The sequence below is a fragment of the Mercenaria mercenaria genome, chromosome 2, assembly GCF_021730395.1.
Source record: "Mercenaria mercenaria strain notata chromosome 2, MADL_Memer_1, whole genome shotgun sequence".
NCBI lineage: Eukaryota > Metazoa > Mollusca > Bivalvia > Venerida > Veneridae > Mercenaria > Mercenaria mercenaria.
In genome coordinates, this window is record NC_069362.1 from 109,483,557 (window position 1) to 109,507,356 (window position 23,800).

Consider the following 23,800-nt stretch of genomic DNA (forward strand, 5'->3'; position numbering starts at 1 on the left):
TTCTTATAAGATATCATGACTCCAGGTCATATGCTTTTTGAGATTAATGCAACACAAACTTTTACCTTAATACATATTTTTGATCAATCAAGGGCCATAACTCTAGCCTTGCAGAGTGAAATCAAAAACAAAATGCCAGGTGCACAAATTCACATGCTGAACATATGCCTATACAGTTTCATGACCCAAAGTCAAATACTCTTTGAGATATATATGACACAAACTTATAAGGCCTTTTGGTATTCAGATGCACAACTTCAAATGCTATATAGTAATTCCTTAAATTTCATGATTCTAGGTCAAACACTACACAAATTTTTATACCATTTACATATATTTTTGACTAGATCAATGCCCATAACTATAGACTGACCAAGTGAAGTCCAAAACAAAACCCCAGGTGAACAACTTCATATACTGAATAAAAATCCTGTTAAGACATATTTTTTTACAAATCAAGTGCCATAACTCTGGGCTAGCAGTGTTATATCTCAATCAAAACCCATGGTGCACAATGTCACATACTGAATAATATTCATCTAATGATTTATGACCCTTGGTCAAACAGTTTTTAAGGTACAAACATATTTTTAGGCCCTTGTTTGCTTATTTTTGCTGACATTAAGTGCCATAACTCTGGACTGGTTGTGTGAGATCTAAAACAAAACTTCATGTGTACAACTTGACCAGCTGATCAAAAATCCATTGTAGTCTGATGATTCCTTGTCAAATCTCTTAGAGATATGCACGCTACAAATTCAGTCGATGATGTCAGAGGAATTGACAAGAGAAAATATATGTGCCCCCTAAAATTTGTGGGCCATGGAAACCAAAAAACATTGAAATAACATTTATTCTTTGTGGAAGGCAGCAGTTTTTACCACTGGGAACTACTTATTCATAGAAAATACCAAAAAACACTACCTGGTATATTTTTCAGATCTAAGTTTTCAGAACTATAATGTCAATTTAACACAAGTGTAGTCTTGACTTTTAAGTTTAGCCAACTGTATGTGTTGAAAAGGTTTGATGAAAATGAAATCTCAGCAAATAGTTATTTTTTAACACAACAGATAAAAATAACTAAAGGAAGAAATAAAAGAAAATTCTAAATTCCAAGTACTTCCTGAAATAGTGTCTGAAATTACATATTTCCTGACCAAGCAAGATACTGATGGATCTGGGAGAAATGTGGCAACATCATGAAATCATTGTTTTTAATATTTGTAAAAACCATTTTTCTATTTTAGAAAAAATGACCTTGACCTGAGGTAAAGCAAAAGTCTATCCAATGCCCTTCAAACTTCTACATTACAGAAAGTACAGTAAATGGTGGAATTTTTCAATCTTGCAGAATAATCAAATAATGCCACACAAATGACTCCATATATAATCCCAACCTTAGTTTTTATATTGGCTATCAAAATATTAATCCAAGGTTTCTTTTCTAGTTCTAGCAACAGTGACCTTGACCTTGATGCCACTTTACCTGCCACTTTACCAGCATGCAGTATCAACCCCAGTATTGCTATAAATTACCTACAGACTAAGGTTCACTTCAATAACTGATGCCAAACAAGATTTTCTTTACCACAAGTTGCACAATTTTACCTGGGCATTTGGTGATATCTGCTCCAGCAAACCCTACATTCCCTCCATCATAGATACACATAGCCTTCAGTTCTTTTGTCTTGATTGATGTCAAGTTACAGGTTAAGGTAACAGTTTCACCAAACATAACTTCTGTCTTGTCATAAACGCCATATGTAGGAGTTGCTGGTAAACTGCATTTTCTAGCTGTAAATAAACAGAACAAATTGCTGTCAAGTTCACTGACTGAAGCACATGTATCACAGGAATACATGTACAAAACTAGAGCTATCACTAAAAGTGATTAATACCACAAGATACTGCTTTGATACAAGGAAAGAAAATGTTATGATTATGAGTTTTACCTAATTCCTGAACTAGTTTTGTAGAAATACATTCAGTGGTTATGAAAATATGAGCAGACACAAATAAATATTGTGTTATATGATGAATACAAAATGTGTTATGTTATATGATGAATACAAAATGTGTTATATGATGAATACAAAATAAGGAGAAAAATCAGAGCGAAAACAAAAGGAAGTCAAAAAGCAGCTCATGGTTTCAGCATCTACTGAACTACTTTAACTACTTTTAAAGACTTATCATTTACACTGGTCTACATTCACCGGCTATTGTTACATATTCCATGGAGGTTTTAAAAAAAAGATTATAACCAAATTTCTCAACTGGAATAGAGTATTTCAGTACACATGTACTAGTAAAATACAAATTTGATAAACATGGTTTGCATAAAAAGTAACAGGAATATATATAAGTTTTTTATTACAAATGTGAAAGATTTGAATTAAAAATTTATACAGGGTGCATACAGACTAACCAAAAGAATTTTATGACTTTTTAGGAGACAGGCATACGGACAAACTGCTCCCTGTACAAAACCCCACTTGCTCAAGTTGACCATCTAAACTTTCATTTTTTTCCTATTATATCCAAATTTTCACTACATTCCATTTATAACTGATAACCATCATCTTGAAAATGGTATTTTCTGCCATCTTTGTTTAATTTTAAAGTTTTTATAAAATATATCAAAAGGGATATTTTGTCTGCCTTTTTGTCCTTAATGTTTTTAAAGAACCTTTTTCTTATTTACCATGACCAGTTTTCATGTATTTTTACACAGAATATTTTTACAGCAGCATGTCACTTTGTGAGATTTCTCAGAGGTTAGAAAATTTATTATCACTTGTCAGCTGTGAGGATGTAAGAAATTATTTTGGTTATTTCATCACTGACAAAATCCAAATCTTGAAAATAAAATAGTCTGCTCCAAATTCATCAATCATTTTTTTATCAAAACAATCTGACAACTGGAAAGCGAGACAAAAAATGACTGGATGCAAAATTCATGCTGTGATTAATCCTAAAGTCAGGAACCAGTGTTTTCCTCCCATTATTAGTCTGACCCTGATAGAAATAAGTTCTTTTTCCTGCTATACATAAACTATCACAGCAGATAATAAAAATTACAAACCTTTAATCAATTTTATAACTTTTAAACAATATTTAAGGTCTTCTGTAGCATTTTAAAAGAGTCAGGAATAAATTTAAACAATTTTCCAGGACCATTAGACATTTTTCAGGACTTTTCAAAACTGGCATCAAATGATTCAATAGAAACAAAAATATTCCGGAGGGATGATTTCCTCAACTCTGTCCATCTTGGTTTAACAACCAATGTAAAAAGACTGCAAAAATAGATAAAGTCTTATTTGATTTAATTCAACCTGGGTATTCGGTGCAACAACACAGTTACATGGTGCCAAACAGAACTATAAACATTTTTGGTTTCACATCTCATTTATATTGAAATAAATATATGAGGTATGGAACATATAATAGTACATGAATGCATGTTTCACAGTACAAACTTTAAAAATTGAAACAAGTAGCCATCTTACCTTCACAGCTATATAGTTCATCCCATGTTCCATCATTTTTACATGAAGATACAAAAGAAGTTGTTCCCGAGAGGCCAGTTTTATTCACCTGGTACCCGTCAGCACATTGTAATGTAACTGTATCCTCAAAGTATAAGTTAGAGTCTCTGTTTGTGAGATACTTTCCATTCGACACTGGTGGCAAGGTTGGACATTGTACACCTATAAAAAGATTGTGAATAATTGAAATACTAAAACATTATCTAATCTATAAAAAATACAGCATGAAAGACTTTTGTATACCATAACCAATTATGAAACAACTGTTGTTTCTATTATATTCATAAACAAATTTTTTTAATGCAACACTTTTCATTTTTAAATAAGATATTTGTTTTTAAAGATTTTTTCATAAATTTCAACAATGAAAGTATTTTCTTCTTTTGCACATTATTCAATTAAGAAAATGAGTTATGAGCCATTGCATTCTGCAAGACCAAATACGTTTCTGAAAAACATGTTAATGCACAAGCAAATTGTGTATGTTAAGATTCTGAAATTTTGATTGGATGTTTTATAGCCAATAAGAATTTACATAGATAAACACAGCATGGTTAGACTTCCTATTTAATAAAGGGTATCAATTTATGGGTCTTGTTGAGGGCACCACTTTATTTTGGTAGGTACGTTCTAGCTTTCATAATACAGTTTTATCTTTTTTTTATTTTGTGAAAAATATAAGTTAGAATACAAAAAGTTATTCAGTAACCATCAAACAGAAAATATTCTCTGAAATGCAAGTAAAGAACTTTTTTACTAAATTTACTAATCATATTTCTGCTCTGCCAATGATGGGCCTTAATATTAAACAGTTGGTCTGATTATCCGTCACTGGAAAACTCTTGTAGGATGACTTTTGGCAGTACATGAGGTCTTTTCAGCAAAGATATCCCCGACAGCTTTTTATATGCATCAGCAAACCACAAAATATTAATTGAAATTACAGTCTGAGGCCATGCCCTTCTCACTGCTCAGGACTGACACACAAGATATAGCATTTTCACTACAAATGTGCTCAAATACCACAAAATATTGTCATTAATATCCTTGTGTTTTGGCAGAATAATGATGTATTTCTGCTTTTGTTATGATTTTGTGTTCCTGCTATGAAAATAGCTCTTTTAAATAATGCGATAAATCACCGTTTTAGTGACTTGTCAAAGTGAAAAGAAATTGCAAAATGATTAAAAGTTTTGATTTGCAAAACAATATGACATGCCAGTTGCAATGTATTTTCTCAAACTATGCCAAATTTTAAAATTATATCTCACTTGTAAGATATTTACAATTTATAATTTGTGAAACCTAATCCTGCCAAAGGTGAAAATTTGGTATGAAAAAGTCAACTCTGAGTTTGCAGACAATACGAATAGAATTTAACCTGTTCCTTGGTACCTGATTTTGTGAAAGAACCCTTAACATCAGGAAAATTAATCTACCATAAATAATAATGACATCACAGTATTATATTTTTTGCCAGATTCTAATCACAAATTACTTATCAATTTAGATAAGGCTTCTTACGGACACATGTATGGTTAACCAGGTAACGATCTCCACGCCGCAATCCAGTCTCGCCTGCAGGAACGTCATAGCCATTAAATCCGTCACCTTCAAACAGTTCAAATCCTGGATCACATTCACACTTGTAAGGTCCTGGTTCCTCCACACATCTTGTACTGCAGCCTCCTTTCTCATCATCACATTCTCTGATATCTTTAAAAAAAGCCAAACTTTGTTCTTTATAGAATGTAAGTACAAATACTTTGATATATATAAACATAACACAGAATATAGATGATTTTCCAGATTCAAATCGAAAGTTTGTTTACAATCTTTGCCATTTCTGTAAAGAGAAACTACTCTCCGCAATGGCTAGGCTAAAAAGTACAACTGACATTACGTTCCGAAATATATAAGAGTAGACAGTATAGTTTTCCTTAACAAGGTTGATCTTATATAAATTTAATAGTATTTCGACGAAAGAAATATAAAAAATTGTAAATATTAAGATACAAACATAAGACTGACTATAATCTTTACCAAAATCAAACTGTGAACAACAAAACTTATGCTAATTGCTGATAATTACTGGATGTTTGATATATAAAGTTAAACAGATAATAATAAAAAGTGACCACAACTGTTGTTATCAGTTTGAGTTGAGAAGTTAATGTTGCCATTCCTCGATAGATGTTAATACCACACAACAGTAGTAGTTTTCAAAACAGTAAATAATATAACGCCAGATATATGTCGATATTGATGACTGTTCTAATCAATAAAATGTACAATTTGAAATCAAGTTCACATTAAGACATTGCATTATGCACCAGACCTAACACAAACTCTGTTAAAAATCAATTTTTTAATCATAGTACTGGTATAAATGTTGGAAGAACATACCTATAATTATTCTCAACGTAAACGATCTTAAATGTACGATACATATCTTAATAGTATCTTACAGAATAAACGATTGTTCTTTTTTGATTTCAGTAGAATGAATCTGTCGCACAATAATACTTTCTTTTATTTCTATTTGTTTTGTTTGAATAATGTTTAAGCGGTAATGGCATGTAAGCTGCCTTAAGTGTTTCAGTCACTACAGATATTTATTTTTTGATGGTACACATGATATTTAAGTATTTGTTTCTTTTTATTTTAATTTCAGAAGGGAACATTTAAATATATATATAATTGTTTGCAAGCTTCTTAATGTGTTATAACCTTCTTTAAACAAAGATATTATTAACAGTAGTAGTAGTATTCTTATTAAGGCATTTTTAATTAAGACAATATCGCCCCAGGCAACATAAATGGGAATGCTAAAATTGAAATGTTGCAACTATAGCATTTCCTTGTGAAGCAGAACTGCCTTTTTAACTAGCAAAGAGAAATCTTTACCTGCACATGCATAATCATTTACTCGTTCATATCCTGGTTTACATTCACAGATATATGACCCATCTGTATCCATACAAATGGTTGATGAATCCTGACACAGGTCTGTATTTGTGTCACACTCGTCTATGTCTGCAATGGAAAATGATTAGCACAATAGAAGTGGGTTGTGAATCAAGTACTGTAAAACACAGCTCACTCAAGCATCAATTACTCTAGGACCTGTGTCTGCTCCAGAAGTCCATGTGGACTCGGGTGTTTTTCTTTATATGTCTCGGCTGTCTTCTTTCTATGTTAAGATTGCTCCAATTCATAGACAACTAAAGCATTTTCCTAATCACCACCAGTTTTAAGCAGTCAGAATTTTACTGTATATATCTAAACATTGATTATTAAAAACAGGTCAGAAGGAAATTAAGCTTTAAAGAAGAATTTCTTACTAACTATATGATCAAAGACTCAAAGGTAGATGGAGCATTATAAAGGGTATGTTGAAATACAATTGACAATCATGATGGCATACTGGAAATGGTGTAAGCTACATAAATCAAAAGTCACAGCCATGAAACCTGTTCGGGTCTAACAGTTTCCAATAGTAAATATGGGCTAAACATTTTGCCAAAAAGGCCATTCTTGTGGCATTATTATGAATTTGTGGATTTCATCTTCTGAACATAAAATTAACACTGGGTTTATATTTCGTGAACTGACTCAACCATGAAAATTAGAAATCTATGATTATTAACCTTTAGCCTGCTGACAGCAAGTTATTCTGCCTTTGCAATCAGAGCAGACCAAGATTAGCCTGCAAATCCGTGTTCACTGAAAATTAAGTGACTAAATAGTGGACAGTGCAGACCAATTTATTTTTTAAATTTTTTTGAAGATTTTCCTATAGAAATCTATGTAAAATCAAGTGAACCTTGGGGTGGGGTCAATTTTGACCCCAGGATCATGATTTGAACAATTTTAGTACAGGTCCGTCCACTAGGCAATGCTACATGTCAAATATCTAAGCTCTAGGCCTTCTGGATTTTGAGAACAAGATTTTTTAAAAATTTTGAACAATTTTTGTAGAGCTTCACCCAAGGAACATTACCGTGAAGTTTATGAGGAGATGTCGTTTAAAGTAACAGTTTACGGACGGACAACGGACGAAGTGCGATCACAAAAGCTCACCTTGTCACTCCGTGACAGATGAGCTAAAAATAGGGGGTGGAGCCGGCCAAAAAACTGGAGGTGCACAAGTTTATATCATGATAAAGACTCATGCAAGTTTTCAACCATTTATATCAAATACGTTTTTAGCTATGTCAGTCACAATGAGAAAATGTGTATTTTTTACTATTTCAGGGGCAGTAACTCTTTAAATACGGGGCAGAGGCAGACAAAAAACAAGAAGCTGGCTTCAATAAATGCTTGATGCCCCCAGTGGCATCCTTGTCGATACAAAGCAACTTAAGTCCAAAACAAGGTCAATGTCAAACTGAGGTCAGGTGATGTCTGAAGATGAGGAATGGTCACAGGTTACATCTGCATTAGTATCAAGTCATTCTAGTAAGAGGTACTGATGCTAGACGAACGGTCCTATTTGGTTAACGAAGAGATGGCCCATACAAAGCAACCTAAGTCCAAAACTAGGTAAAGGTCAAGGTCAAACTGAGGTCAGATGATGTCTAAAGATGAGGAATGGTCACAGGTTACATCTGCATTAGTATCAAATCATTCTGTAAGGGGTATTGACGCTAGACGAAATGGTCCCATTTGGTTAACCTCGTAAGGGACAATTATTAAGGCTCTTGCATAAACACTTTAAAGCTAAAATCTAAATTATGTATATGGAGTTATAAATTTTGATAATTTATCTTACTGTTCAAAATCCAAATTCACATTATTGTAAAGTAAAATGCATTTATAGGCCACGGATCCATAATATTTAAAAACTTTTTTAAATTGAACCTCGTATGGATGGACTGACAGACAAACGGACAGGGCAATCACTATATGCCTCCCGCATCAGTAGATGCCGGGGGCATAATAATAGGTGTGCAAGTTCATATCATGATAAAGACTTATTCAAGGTTTAATCAGTCTATATATGAGCCGTGCCATGAGAAAATCAACATAGTGGCTTTGCGACCAGCATGGATCCAGACCAGCCTGCGCATCTGCGCAGTCTGGTCAGGATCCATGCTGTTTGCTAACGGTTTCTCTAATTGCAGTAGGCTTTAAAAGCGAACAGCATGGACCCTGACCAGACTGCGCAGATGTGCAGGCTGGTCTGGATCCATGCTGGTCGCAAACCCACTATGTTGATTTTCTCATGGCGCGGCTCATATAATACTTTGAGTTAGGCGCATCTCAAGGTGAAAATATGTATTTTTGACTTTTTCAGGGGCCATAACTCTGAAAACAGGGGACAGAGTCAGATGAAAAATAGGAGGTGCACAAGTTCATATCATTAGCAGGACTCATGCAAGGTTTAATAAATATATATTAAAAACTTTTTGAGCTAGGCTTGTAATAAGCTGAAAATGTGCATTTTTTGACTATTTCTACACAAAAAAAGGAGGTGTACAAATTCATATCATTATAAAGACTCATGCAAGGTTTCATCAATTTATATCAAATACTTTAAGAGCTAGGCGGGTCGCAAACTTCGATGCATGCACAGACAGACACTACCAAATCTATATGTCAGCACCAATGATAGGGGGGCAAAAAAGTCAGAAAAGGTAAAATCTTCATTAGAAGGTTCTGATTAGAACTTACCTTCACATCCAGGTGTCTGATCAAATGTTTTGTTTGCTTGACAGAGCATATTTAAAGATCCTGCATCAGTGGACCTGAACTTATATCCTGCATTGCAGCTCACAAGATATGTGTCTCCAGATAATGTTGGTGAAGTAGGGCCATCCAACGGAACGTTAGAGTTTGCTATTAAAGGCACAGCACAGGGTGTTCCTAATGTGTGATAGAAAAAAAGATATTAATAACAACAATATCCTACGTTCTCTCACAATATCTTATTTTCAGGGCTTCAGAAACTTTGAAACTCAATTTTTCTGAGATGAAACTGCTATCAGTGCTACCCCACCTACCATATTTTTACATAGTGCTGTACAGTGAAACACCGCTCGCTCGAGCATCGATCACTCGAGCACCCGGACTCGCTCGAGCAAGTCATGTGGTCCCGGTCGATTTCCTTCTATTTTCTATGTGAAATTACCATGGCTAGGTCGAGCATCGATAACTCGATCGCTCGAGCATGACATCTGGTCCCTGTGTATTAATGTACTCTTTGTAGCTTCTGGCAAACTCGAGCAGAGGTGTCAACATTTTTCACAACTTCAGCTGTCAGAATATATCGTTTAATTAAAAATTTTCACACGCCGTGAGAATTGTATGATCTGTTCCCCGACTATCTTAAATGTTTGTTTGCCCGTATATTTGATTAGATAATGTGATAAGTTATTGGTGAAAGGTTGAAGAAAAGTTTTATTGATCAAATATCGATCAATAAATTATAACTTAGAACATCTTTTCTGTGGGATCGAGAAGATAGTTATGAGATCCTAATATTTTTATCAACAGTTGTTTGCATACAAATGAAGGAAATGGTATAGCCTCTTCATAATATTGAGATGATAATTTTGATATGCAATTGGTTATACACAAAAAAGATTTGTTTCTTGACATGTGCCATTTATAAATTTCATACTGAATCGTCTATCATAGATAATGTTTGTAATATCTTTTTTTTTATTGTCACATATACGTTATTATTACACATCACCGTTTGCTCTGCAAATAGTCCCGATGACAATTGATAAAACAAACTTCATTTTTCTGTGTATGCTGATCAATGTTTGGGTCGCTCATAACCATGGATAACTCAGCATTTTGCTCATCCCCTTGCAACCTCGAGCGAGCAATGTTTTACTGTATTTGTAAAATGTTAAGAAATGTAAACAGTTTCGTGTGTCATGTATCAAATGTAAAACGTAAAGAAATGTAAAAAGTTTTGTGTGTCATGTATCAAATGTAAAACGTAAAGAAATGTAACAGGAGGACCATGATGGTCCTGAATCGCTCACCTTCTCCACATGACCCAATTTTCATGAAGATCCATTGAAAAATATGGCTTCTAGGGAAGTCACAAGGTTTTTCTATTATTTGACCTAATGACCTAGTTTTTGAAGGCACATGACCCAGTTTTGAACCTGACCTAGATATTATCAAGGTGAACATTCTCACCAATTTTCATGAAGATCTCATGAAGAGTATGGCCTCTAGAGAGGTCACAAGGTTTTTCTATTTTTATACCAACTGACCTAGTTTTGACTACACGTGACCCAGTTTCAAATTTTATCTAGATATCATCAAGGTGAACATTCAGACAAATTTTCATGAAGATCCACTGAAAAATATGGCCTCTAAAGTGGTCAAAAGGTTTTTCTATTTTTAGACCTACTGACCTAGTTTTTGACCGCAGTTGACCCAGTTACGAACTTGACCTAGATAATATCAAGATGAATAATCAGACCAACTTTCATACAGATCCCATGAAAAATATGGCCTCTAGGGAGGTTACAAGGTTTTTTATTATTTGACCTACTGACCTAGTTTTTAAACTTTTTATTTGACCTACTGACCTACTGACATGTAACCCAGTTTCGAACCTGACCTAGATATCATCAAGGTGAACATTCTGACCAATTTTCATGAAGATCTTGTGAAATATATGGCCTCTAGAGAGGTCACAAGGTTTTTCTATTTTTAGACCTACTGACCTAGTTTTTGACCGCAGTTGACCCAGTTTCGAACTTGACCTAGATATCATCAAGATGAACATTCAGACCAATTTTCATACAGATCCCATGAAAAATATGGCCTCTAGAGAGGTCACAAGGTTTTTCTATTATTTGACCTACTGACCTAGTTTTTAAAGGCACTTGATTCAGTTTCGAACTTGACCTAGATATCATCAAGGTGAACATTCTGACCATTTTTTATGAAGATCCATTGAAAAGTACGGCCTCTAGAGAGGTCACAAGGTTTTTCTATTTTTAGACCTACTGACCTAGTTTTTGAAGGCACGTGACCCACTTTCGAAATTGACCTAGATATTATCAAGGTGAACGTTCTGACCAATTTTCATGAAGATCTTTGAAATATATGGCCTCTAGAGAGGTCACAAGGTTTTTCTATTTTTAGACCTACTGACATAGTTTTTGAAGGCACGTGACCCAGTTTCGAAATTGACTTAGATATCATCAAGGTAAACATTCTGACAAATTTTCATGAAGATCTTGTGAAATGTATGGCCTCTAGAGAGATCACAAGGTTTTTCTATTTTTAGACCTACTGACCTAGTTTTTGGCCGCATGTGACCCAGTTTCGAAACTGACCTAGATATCATCAAGGTGAACACTCTGACCAACTTTCATAAAGATCCCATGAAAACTGTGACCTCTAGAGATGTCACAAGGAAAAGTTTACGCACGGACGCATGCACGGACGACTGACGACAGATGCAGGCGATCACAAACTCACCTTGTCAACTTCGTGACAGTGAGCTAAAAAGTTTTGTGTGTCCAAGATGTCAAATGTAAACAGTTTTGTGTGCCATGTAATCAAATGTAAATCTACAAAGATTGTAAACAGTTTCGGTGATCAGTACAAAATGTAAGACGTAAAGAAATGTAAACAGTTTTGTGTGTCATGTATCAAATGTAAAACGTAAAGAAATGTAAACAGTTTCGTGTGTCATGTATCAAATGTAAAACGTAAAGAAATGTAAAAAGTTTTGTGTGTCATGTATCAAAAGAGATACTGTCATCATAAGTAAATCGTTCAATACAGTCAAATACTCGATATCAACTTCAGTTAATTACAATATTTAACATCTCAAAGGATTTCCTGGTCGCATTTTCCATCTTAATTTATTAAAATACTAGTACCGATATCTCAATTTATTTTTTATATTTTTTGATAATCTCGACTGAATTTTCATACCCAACTTTAGAATTTACTAAAAATTTACATCAGTTCTCTCTATTTTTCATAAATGCAATGATCACACTTTTCACATACTTCTTGTGTTCAAATACTTTGAATAAAGTAACTTTTAAAGATAAAATTTCATGCAATAACTTTTAATATTTTAAATAAGTAATTTTACAAAATTAAATTCTGAAGCATATCTAACTTGAACCAGGAGCATAGCAATCAAAACATTATTACCTCAGAAGTCTGCTTTTGATCCAAATGAAAAGCAGTCAGTCCCATTCAAAAGCAATTAAAAATACCCTGAGGTAAGTTAGCTGCAAGCATCAAACAGCATAATTATACTGACCGAAACCAAAATGCATCCTTTTAGCAGGCTTGCAGAAAGCTAGAGTGGGAGGACTTGCCTTTTAAATTAAGTATTTTTCAAATACAGCATAAAGATTGAAAGAGCTGAACATGTATACATACTTTTACAACTTGGGGGATTATCTGTATGCGTCCATCCATCTGAATCACAGAACGAAATCGTAGGACCGACAATTTCATATCCCGGATCACATGAAAACTCTACCACAGTATTAAAGTCTGCATTATTACCAGAAAAGTCATTTCCTCGAATAATCTCAAACTTTCCATTTGGAAGGATATTTTCACTGAGAACTGTACAAACCGACGCTGAAAAAAAATTATGAAAAAATTGTGATACATGTTTACATAATTTCCTGTGCCATGACTTTTCTTTATAAGGATTAGGTAATTTAAATATACACTGAAACAATTCTTTTTATCAGCGAAGTAATTTCTGCTGACTTCTTTGTTACGTTTCTATACAGTAAAATTCCAAGCGAAATGTAAAATTCAAGAAAAAAATCAACGTTCACATGAATTTCATCTTTTAAATTCAAACTTCAGGAATTCAGTTCTCCATCAATTGATTCACTATTATTCTTCAAGAATGATTAATAAGGGTACTTAGATAAAGTTATTAAAGAAAACAGTTTGAGCCTATGTGAAAATTCAACTGACAAGCCTTCCAATCAAATCTAATTATTATTTACCAGATTTTTATAGCACTCTTTTCATCCATAAAATAAATGTTCAAAAGCGCTGTACAATCTACACATCAAAGAATGAAAAGATGCCATCTTTAAAACATACTAAGTTGACGTTAAATGTATTTATATAGGTACACCAGCAAAAAATGGTTATGGCCATCCCTCAATGAAAGGAAATGTTTGTGTTAAATGTGGTGAAAATCAGGCATTCTTTCATTTAAAATATGGCAAAAATCAGGCAATGTTTTACAGAAAGGTAGTAAAAATCAGGCAATGTTTCATGCAAAAAGAAGTAAACAAGAGCTGTCACTAATGGTAAAAAATGCCCCCGCAGCGCCTTGACCTTTGACCTGGTGACCCCCAAAGTCAATAGGGGTCGTGTACTCAATAAGTTTAAAGGTCCTGCATGCAGTGTTTTGCGAGTAAAGTGCCTTCATGCAAAAAGTTAACACTGGCCCCTGTGACCTTGACCTTTGACCTGGTGGCCCCCGTCAGTAGGGGTCATGTACTCAATAAGTACTATCAGACTACAGCTTCGAAGAATGAATCGACATGGAAAGGGCTACCATAATGCCTGGATACATGAGGTTTGTAAGAGAAAATGTTCACTTTGTCCAGTCCTTTACAAACAGAATACATCTGTGACCTAGATACATTTATTAGTAGTCCCCAAATTCGACCCGACTGATAAGGCATCCGGGACAATAACTCTATCAGAAGAGTACGCTCAGTGTGATCACTGCCGCTTTTCACCGAAATCACTAACTTTGCTTCTATAGATTTGTCTATTCCAGTTTTGGAATAAACAATGACATCTGCAGTCAGTAAGTGCACCAAAAGCAAAGAAACAGAAATATCCAGTTCAGACGAGCATGATCAATAAGCACAATCATCATGTGAAGTTTGGGGGTCCTGGGTGCAGTGGTTCGCGAGTAAAGTGCCTTCATGCAAAAAGTTAACATTGGCCCCTGTGACCTTGACCATTGACCTGGTGACTCCAATGTCAGTACGGGTCGTGAACTCAATAAGTACTATCAGCATGTGAAGTTTGAAGGTTCTGGGTGCAGCCGTAGCAAAGTGCCTTCATGCTAAAGTTAACGTTGGCCTTCATGCAAAAAGTTAACGCTGTGACGAATGAATGGACGGACAGTCGAAAACTAATATGCCTCCCTCCGGGGGCATAAAAATCCAGCAATCTTTCAATGTAAAAGATGGTAAAAATCAGGCAATTTTTACAGAAAGGTAGTAAAAATCAGGCAATGTTCCATGTAAAAGAAAAACTTTTCAAGGTATGCTACAATGGATAACTAAAGGGAGATAATTCTGTAAACTAGAATGTGTCTGTAGGACACAGGGTGTGCCCCCACTGATACATTTGTCACAAATAAGGGCAATAATTCAAATGTTTGCAGTCTAAAGGGGGTATAGCCTCAACAAACATTTTGTGTAAAGGACTCATTTCTAGATCATATACTTCTTTCAAGGGCCGTAATTCTGTAATTAGCACTAAAATCTCAAGAAGAATGCTAAGTGTGCAAGGTCACATCATGATAAAGACTCATGCATATATCAAATACTTCATTAGGTGAAAATGTGCATTTTCTACTATTTCAGGGGCCACAACTTCGGAAACCGGGAGGAGCCAGGCGAAAAATAGGAGGTGCCCAAGTTTATATCATGATAAAGACTCGTGCAAGATTTCATCAATTTAGACGCATCACAATGTCAAAATGACCAATTTTTAACTAAGTCAGGTCCCTTAACTCCTACATAACTGAATGAAAGCGGACGCGAATCCCCAGGTGCAAAACTACACATGATGACTAACATTCCTGTAAAGTTTTGTGACTCTACGTCAAATACTTTTGGAGCTAGGTGCAACACAACACTAAAATGACCAATTTTTACAAAGTCAGGGGCCATAACTCCTAAATGACTGAATGAATCCGGACGCGAAACCCCAGGTGCACAACTACACATGCTGACCAACATACCTGTAAAGTTTTGTGACTCTAGGTCAAATATTTTTGGAGCTAGGCATGACACAACACTCTCGGAAGGATGGATGGACGGATGGACGGAGGACGGATGGAAGGAAGGACGGACGGACAGACAAGGGCAAATCTATATGCCCCCCCAGAAAGTGGGGGCATAAAAATGGTTTTCTAATGTTCCATGTTTGAAAACATAATACTTGGAAATAATAACAAAAGGGACAAGGTAAAGTAATGGTTCTTAAACAAAATGTCCTCTATCATTTTGTGAAAAATCAGTTAAATTCCTTCAATACCTTTTCATTTATATCATAGAATAATAAAGGAAAATAATTCAAAATGACACAGGCTATAGTTATGATTCTAAGACATGCACTTCCTTTCACTGTTATACTTCATGGTGTAAAATATGAACCAAATCCTTCGAATAGTTGCTGTATAATCTAAGAAATTCAATATGTATTTACAGTATTTACTTTGTAAGTCTTTTTATTTAAATGCCTTTCGCACATGTAAAATATTTTCCTATTCATAATTTTTCTTTTGATATATTTTTAGTCTTACTCTGTACTGTAAACCTAGAAATGTTCGCGGATACTATGTTTCGCGTTTTTCTAAACGTGGACATTTTCGCGAATACAAATATTCGCGAAACCATATCCATCGTGAATCCCGCGAAAATGAAGTCGCAAGTGAACATATTTAGTATACTAGGGTAAGTGTCACGGCATAGTTGCATTGATAGTATTCTCGAAAACGTTCAGTTTTTGTACCCTTTAATTATAAATGTACCCCAATCATTTTCATCCATATCAACGGTTATTATTATACCAGATTTGTATAGCGCCCTTTTCATGATAAACACGTTCAAAGGCGCTTTACAAATAGGAAACGTAGCCACATAGGGCACAAAAATCATCCTCTACTAGTACAGACACAGAGCGATCTGACCTGAGGTACAGCGTGAGATAAAGCCCCCAGAACAGATAGAGAGAAATTCTTTTTAGATACGGACTTTTTCACACACCCGATTATTGACAGTCAGTAAATTGCTGTTGTTACACTGTCATTTGTTTGCCATTTAAAGGCTATAAAGCAGTATCATTTGTTATTTGATTAAACCACTCTTAGCAGAAATAGACACAATATTTTATTTACAAATAATATATCGCATTGGCTGCCGACTACAAATTACATGTATATGTCGTTCGATAGATGCATATTGTTTCTGTTTTTATCCCCTGTTTGCATGATGGATCGATATTAAAAAGGCTGTTACATCTACAGAAATAACTTGTCAATAAATTGAGTTAATGTGGACTTGTGCACTCGTTTTATACAGTTATGGTACTGGAATTTGAGTCATTAATATCCAGGTATGTTTAAGTACAGAACAATTTTGTAGCGATCTATTTAAGCTTAAGCTAGAATCTTTCGCGTTTTTGTTAGATCAGAGTTTTTCACGGCTATTTAATTTCATGGAAATATTCTATCTGCAAAAGGCGCTAATTTAAAAAGCACGAAAACATTTCCAGGTTTACAATATCTCTTAGAAATGTGTTAAAATCATGTTTTTAAAAGAAGATTCAATACTAGGATGAACAAAAATGTTTTTCTTCACACTTAAACTTTTACTCCACATGGACAATACAGTCAAACTACTTACATGTACATGTAGGGACATCTGTCCACATGCCATCCTTGTCACAAGTAGCATTCGGACCGCCAATGCTCATCTGGAATCCATCATTGCAGAAATATGTAGCTACTTCATTATAGGTAACTCCTGTAGCTGACTTAACACCACCATTCTGAATCCTTGTTGGAGGACCACAGTGCACAACTACAAAATCAAATACACCATTTCAAATTTTTCTAAAACTGTACTGTATATTCTGTAAGAATTTTTTTTCTTAGGAATCTATGTAAACAACTCCAAAATTGAATATTAGTCATTCTAAATTTTCACTACAGGTTTACTGTATAGAACAGTGAGGAAATTTCCAAACTTTCTCTGAAGGTTTACTGTATACAACTTCAAAGAAATTTACAAACTTTTTCTGAAGGTTTACTATGAACAACTGTATTACTAAGGAAATTTCCAAACTTTCTCTGATTTTCTTTTAAAATTTTATTGGGTTTAACATTGCACCAGCACAATTACAGGTTACATGGCGACTTTCAAGCTTTGATGGTGGAGGAATACCCCAGGAGCCCCTCAATGCATTATATATGACATCATGACCCTGAGTAGAACCTTCTGTAAGCCAGATGGATGGCTTCCTCACATGAAGAATTCAACACCCCGAGCGAGGTTCAAACCCACATCAATGAGAGGCAAGTGATTTGAAGTCAGACCTTAACCACTTGGCCACTGAGGCCCTAAACTTTCTCTGAAGGTTTACTGTGTACAACTGTACGGAAATTTCAAAACTTTCTCTGAAGGTTTACTGTATACAACTGTATGGAAATTTCAAAACTTTCTCTGAAGGTTTACTGTATACAACTGTATGGAAATTTCAAAACTTTCTCTAAAGGTTTACTGTGTACATTCTCTAATGTGGATCGACATGGCTATATTAACTCATACAATTTTTTATTGTTTGTTGTATGCATTGATTTCATACTTGCCCATTTTATGTTTAAATAAATCTATCTATCTATCTAAGGTTTACTGTATACAACTGTAAGGATATTTCCAAACTTTCCTTAAAGGTTAACTGTACAGAAGTAGTGAGGATATTTCCAAACTTTCTCTGAAAGTTTACTGCATAAAACTGTAAGGATTTTTCCAAACTTTCTCTAAGGTTTACTATATACAACTGTAAGTAAATTTCTAAAATTGTCCTGAAGGTTTACTGTATATAACTGTAAGGAAATGTCCAAGCTTTCTCTAAATATTTACATGTACTGTATATAACTGTAAGGAAGTACCAAAACTTCCTCTAAAGGTTTACTTATATAAATGTAAGGAAATCTCCAAGGTTTCTCTAAAGGTTTACTGTATATGACTGTAAAGATATGTCCAAGCATTCTCTAAAAGTTTACTGTTTATAACTGTAATGAAATATCCAAACTTTCTCTAAAGGTTTACTGTGTATTACTGTAAGGAAATTTCGAAAGCTTTCTCTAAAGGTTTACTGTATACAACTGTTAGGATATTTCCAAACTTTCTAAAAAGGTTTACAGCAAACCTCGCTTATAAGGAACAGCTTGGGACCTCTAAAAATTGTTCCTTATAACCGAGGTTCCTTATATCCATATAGCGAACTAGTTCCTTATAACCAAGGTTTGTATAATGAACACAGTTTGTATAGGGAACACTATTTGACTAACATTTGAAAAGAGCTATGTGTTCACACTCCGGGCAGACCATGAATCTTTATGTGGGAAAGTTGTAAGTCTAGTAGTAGTACCGGTGCTTTCCTGGAGAGAAGGTAAACTGCCTGCACGTATATGACTGAAATAGTGTTGAAACACGGCATTAAACCTAAACTAAGCCAAAATGTATGTTGGTAAGAACAACAGAAATTTGCGTTGATTTTTTTCGGCTATTTCTTTCTTCTTTTTTAGAGAGCGCTACATTATGACTATTAGATATGTTGCAATTACTCCCCTTACCTTGCTCGAGAATAGGCATCAATATAAAATCAATGTTCAAATTTTGCACACATTGTCATGTACATGTACAAGGGAATCGTACAAAACAATACATATGGATTAAAGTGTAAATTATACCCATACAGTTTTGCTATTGTCCATTTTAGCATCTGCTATAATGTTTACAATTGAAAACTTGGTAAACTGGACTGATCACCACTGTTAATCACTCGTAATTAGCACATTTATTTAGGATAGTATGAGACAATAATGACCAATATTAACATCCCAGTGTTTGGTGACCATTATTGATTTTCATTCACTATTGCTGACATAACATACCTAATACAAGTAGCCCTTGAACATAATCTTGAATAAATATAAGTCTACTATCGTCTAGTATTTTGTAAATGTTAATGATGATATTATATATTTTCTTTTTATCATATCCATGAATTAACAAACTAAAGATCATAGAAATAAAATATTTACTGTTTATTCATGTGTAAGTGCCAACGTTACTCCGACATCATCAGCGGTTCTCCTAATTATTTCCAGTTTTCAAATATTTTTATTCTTTATGTCTGTTCCCTATAAGGAGGGGGTTTCAACTGAATATCGTACTTTGGGACTGGAAAAAGTGTTCCTTATAACCGAGTGTTCCTTATAACCGAGTTCCCTATAACCGAGGATTTTTACATTGAATAAAGAAGGAATTAAATCGGGGAATTGAAAACTGTTCCTTATAACCGAATGTTCCTTATATCCGAGTTCCTTATAAGTGAGGTTTACTGTGCTGTATTCAAGTCTAAGAAATTTCCATGTTAGAGATCTACAGTATACACAAACAAAATTGCACTACTAAATCTGTTTTTGTATGACAGTCTACAGTAAATATTATGCAACAAAAAAATTAAAGAAAGGACTTGGTGGCTGAGCAGATAAGGTCAGTGACTTCCAATGAACTACCCCTCATAGTGAGGTGGGGTTATCAAAACCTTTCTCTGGGGTGTATAATTCTTTCATATGAGTAATCCATCCAGCTTGATTTAGGATACAATTCACACTAACCCTGACATTCAGGTATAGCTCCTGGATCTTCACCATCTATCTCCCACATCGAGTCACATCGAAGTGTCACTATATCCATGTCAAAGTATTTTTTCATGTGATATCTAAATCCAGTGGGACAAGACAGCTCGACATTTTCCCAGAAGTATGTCATGTTGGTGCTTTTAATTGTCTCAGCTGATACGTTTAGATCTACGCAGTCTTGAAACAAAGAAAGGAAAACATAAACACAGTACATTTTTGTTTCAACATAAGATTTAATTATCTAAAAAAGTATGAAATCCATAAGATCTTTTTGAAGCACATAGAATGAGAAAGTATGCAATATAATATAAGATTGTTTGATTCTATTTACAAGAAGTTTTATACAGAATGTGCAACCCCTCTTGCTCCTACCACTGGCTTAAACAGAAGTCACTTATAAAGTATATTTGTAACATTCAAAGAACTTCATCATCCAAAAGGACCTTACAAACACTGTGCAACTTTTTACCAAGACTGTAAAATGAAGACTTTGAAATATTTCTCTACAAACCTGTTCCAAAGCCAATGCTGAAACCCTGAGACATGAAGGCATAATCTGATTCAAAGTCCACCTTGAAATGTCCCCCAGGTGCATGTATTATATTGTCTAGGTTATCCTCATACAAAGCAACATCTGTTATAGCTGTTTCAGATCCATCAGCATAAATCTGAGGGAAAAAAAGGAAAAACATTGTTGTCTGCAGTACTACATTACCCCTTACCCTGCTAAAATTCTATAATGAATGTGTCCATCTTTCAATTTGGATAGTACTGTTTAAAAGAGTGCAAACTAAACAGATACTGACTGAATGGCAAACAGTGCAGATCTTGATCAGACTGCATGGATGTGCAGGCTGATCATGTTCTACACTAGTCGCAGAGGCAGAGTCAATCAATCCAGAATGGTAAGGGTTACAGCAAAACAATTCTCTCTTAAACAGCATAACATTTGTTAACTGATTTGATGCTTCAATTACTAAATTAACCTCTCTAAAACAAGCACATTCAGATGGCAGTGCCTTTGACTATTTGATGCCCTTCCACCTAATACTAGCATATATTCAAAAGCTTAAGCAAAATTTTCTAAACTGAAAAAGAGGCATAACTAGGTAAACTGCAAGTCAGAGATGATTATTTGAGCCGTGCCATGGGAAAACCAACATAGTGGGCAGTCTGGTCAGGATCCATGCTGTTCGCTAACATTTTCTCTAATTCCAATAGGCTTTGAAAGCGAACAGCATGGATCCAGACCAGCCTGCGCATCCAAACTATGTTGGTTTTCCCATGGCACGGCTCATTTTACGATGCCCAAGACTTATGAAGCATTTCGAAACAATACAACCTTTCCTGAGACACCTCCTTACTGGTACTTAAAAAACTTCTCAAAATTTCTAACCTTGTTTCTTACTGTTCACATTCAACAAATATATGAAATGAAGAAGCTTTTTAAACTGAAACAAGTTTTGACAAGACCATGTTGGTTTTTCAATTTACATGATCATAAATATAAACAGAACTGGAAATTTTCACGATCCGTTTTCATACAAGTATGCAAGGATAATGCAATACCATAAATTTATCCTCTAATTTCATTTCTGGATTGGTTCTTGTATCTTCTTTCAACATCAGGCTATAGAATTTCAGAGCCATTCCTCTAGGAGGAGACATATTTTGTCCAGCATTTAGAGTCCATGAGCATTTAAGATCATTGGGTATTGGGTGAGGTGAAACGATTATACCATACGTGTCATTAATATCCATTCCGCAACCTGGAAATATACAAACAAATTGTTTGTTCTGGTGAAAGTGAAACAACACAACTGCAAGACTAGTCTTTTAACAGTGGTAAATGTCTTGTCAGATGGATCTGACCAAAATTACAGTCAAATCTAGTGTTTTTATTTATCTCCACCTTTGTTCCATGTGGGGAAGCTGACATTAAGTAGAAGAGAATAACTCTGTGCATACCCTCTCCTTGTGGTAAAGGACCTGACTAGAGTTATAAATATATCTGAAGCCATTTTTTTCTACATCTGTCAAAGTAGGGAAGTGGAGAACAACTCTATACAGCTCTTACCCTCCCCATGTGGTAAATGACCTGGCCAAAATCATATACATATCTCAAGCCAGGTTCCCATACCTCTATTCAATATGGGGAAGCTGACATTAAGTAGTGGAAAACAACTTCTGTACTGGTTGGGAACCATTTTCCGGTCAGGACCAGTTTCCAGACATATGTAATATCCGCTTTATTTTGTTGTTATTCATGTAATTGTTTCATCTAGACCATTCAGATGTTTGTTCTTCATGTCCATAACAAACCACTATTTTATAAGGCTGTATAATGTTTGGGTTTTTGATAACTCACCCGCGTTTACAAAACAACTTTCTGTCTTAACGGGGCATGAAGATAGCATTGCGCATGTGCAGTAGTTCACACATGCCGAGGTATCAAGTGGGGAAGAAATAATCAAACTACATAATGATTGTCTGCTGATAACATATTCTACTTTTAATTTCATGCTAAAAGTTACGCAAGATGCAGGGCTGTCGATTTTTGCACTAATTATATTCTATATCTATTGGAATTATCAAGAATTCATATAAGACGATATTTGAGTTTTTTATAGTCAACCTCGGTTTGCTTTCGTAGCTGCTATTGAACGTCGGGTTATGTTTCATGTGCAAATTTGAAGAGATGAATGATAAAGAAATGTGTAGAAATAGTTTAATTACTTATTTTGATATCAAATTAACAACAAAACACCGTCAAAATATTTGTCCGGATACTGGTTTACCTGACGGGAAAAATAACTTATTTTAGTGACCCCATTTGAGGCCCCATAGAACCCATATTTTACGTCACAACACGATGCTGATTACAACATCGGATGTGGAAGGAGCTGAAGTTTGTGCAGTGTGGGCTTCATTTATGTCAAATATTTTTTTAGGGAATAATGGAGCCGAAATATGAAAATGTTTCCGGAAAATGGTTCCCAACCAGTACAGGTCAGAAATGCTGGAACAGTATGGTATAAACTAGACTAGCTCCTAGACTATGATATATCTTTTTTTACATTTTTTACATTTTTATGATTAAATGTAGTGAACTGAGCCAGTCTATATTCTATGTCCAATATCATGATAATTTCAACATCATTCCTCTGCGAAAATCTCTAAAATAGACTGGCTTTTGTCTCTATAAAATTAAATTCGTCAAAAAAGGAAAAATATTATTATCAGTCTAGTGGCTAGTCTAGGTATAAACTGGCAACAGAAAATAAAAATCTTCGCGTAAACATGCAGAAACTAGAATTGTGGCCAGTGTATATTGGTGTCTCCTTAAAATGTACATAAAAGGGGAATAAATAAACATGGAAAAAACAAGTCCCTATGAACTGTTTTGTCTTTTAAACAAATGTACAAATCCTTTATTTATATATGTACATGTACATATGTATTCAGCTCTGAATCATGTGTTGACTCAAACGATTTACAGATGGCTGTGCAGACAAGATAAACAAGAGGGCCACAGTGGCCCTATATCGCTCACCTGTTACCACTGCACTTAAGGAAAAGAAGGTCA

General features: G+C 34.7%; 1 protein-coding gene across 4 annotated transcripts in view; it reads right to left on the reverse strand.

Moving 5' to 3' along the window:
• Positions 1-23,800, reverse strand: part of LOC123564875 (uncharacterized) — a 531,225-nt gene that overhangs the window by 453,530 nt on the left and 53,895 nt on the right. For all 4 annotated transcript variants that reach the window (XR_008369995.1, XM_053537514.1, XM_053537515.1 and 1 more), the window contains exons 11-20: positions 21,784-21,983; positions 20,726-20,882; positions 20,191-20,391; positions 17,186-17,362; positions 12,939-13,145; positions 9,231-9,422; positions 6,462-6,590; positions 5,079-5,270; positions 3,516-3,716; positions 1,612-1,797 (exon numbers count right to left, since the gene is read on the reverse strand). Coding sequence is in view for 3 of the 4 variants with exons in the window: in XM_053537514.1 (XP_053393489.1) it covers positions 1,612-1,797; positions 3,516-3,716; positions 5,079-5,270; positions 6,462-6,590; positions 9,231-9,422; positions 12,939-13,145; positions 17,186-17,362; positions 20,191-20,391; positions 20,726-20,882; positions 21,784-21,983 (1,842 nt within the window). In the remaining variant the exon portion in view is untranslated. The remainder of the gene's footprint in view (positions 1-1,611; positions 1,798-3,515; positions 3,717-5,078; positions 5,271-6,461; positions 6,591-9,230; positions 9,423-12,938; positions 13,146-17,185; positions 17,363-20,190; positions 20,392-20,725; positions 20,883-21,783; positions 21,984-23,800) is intronic.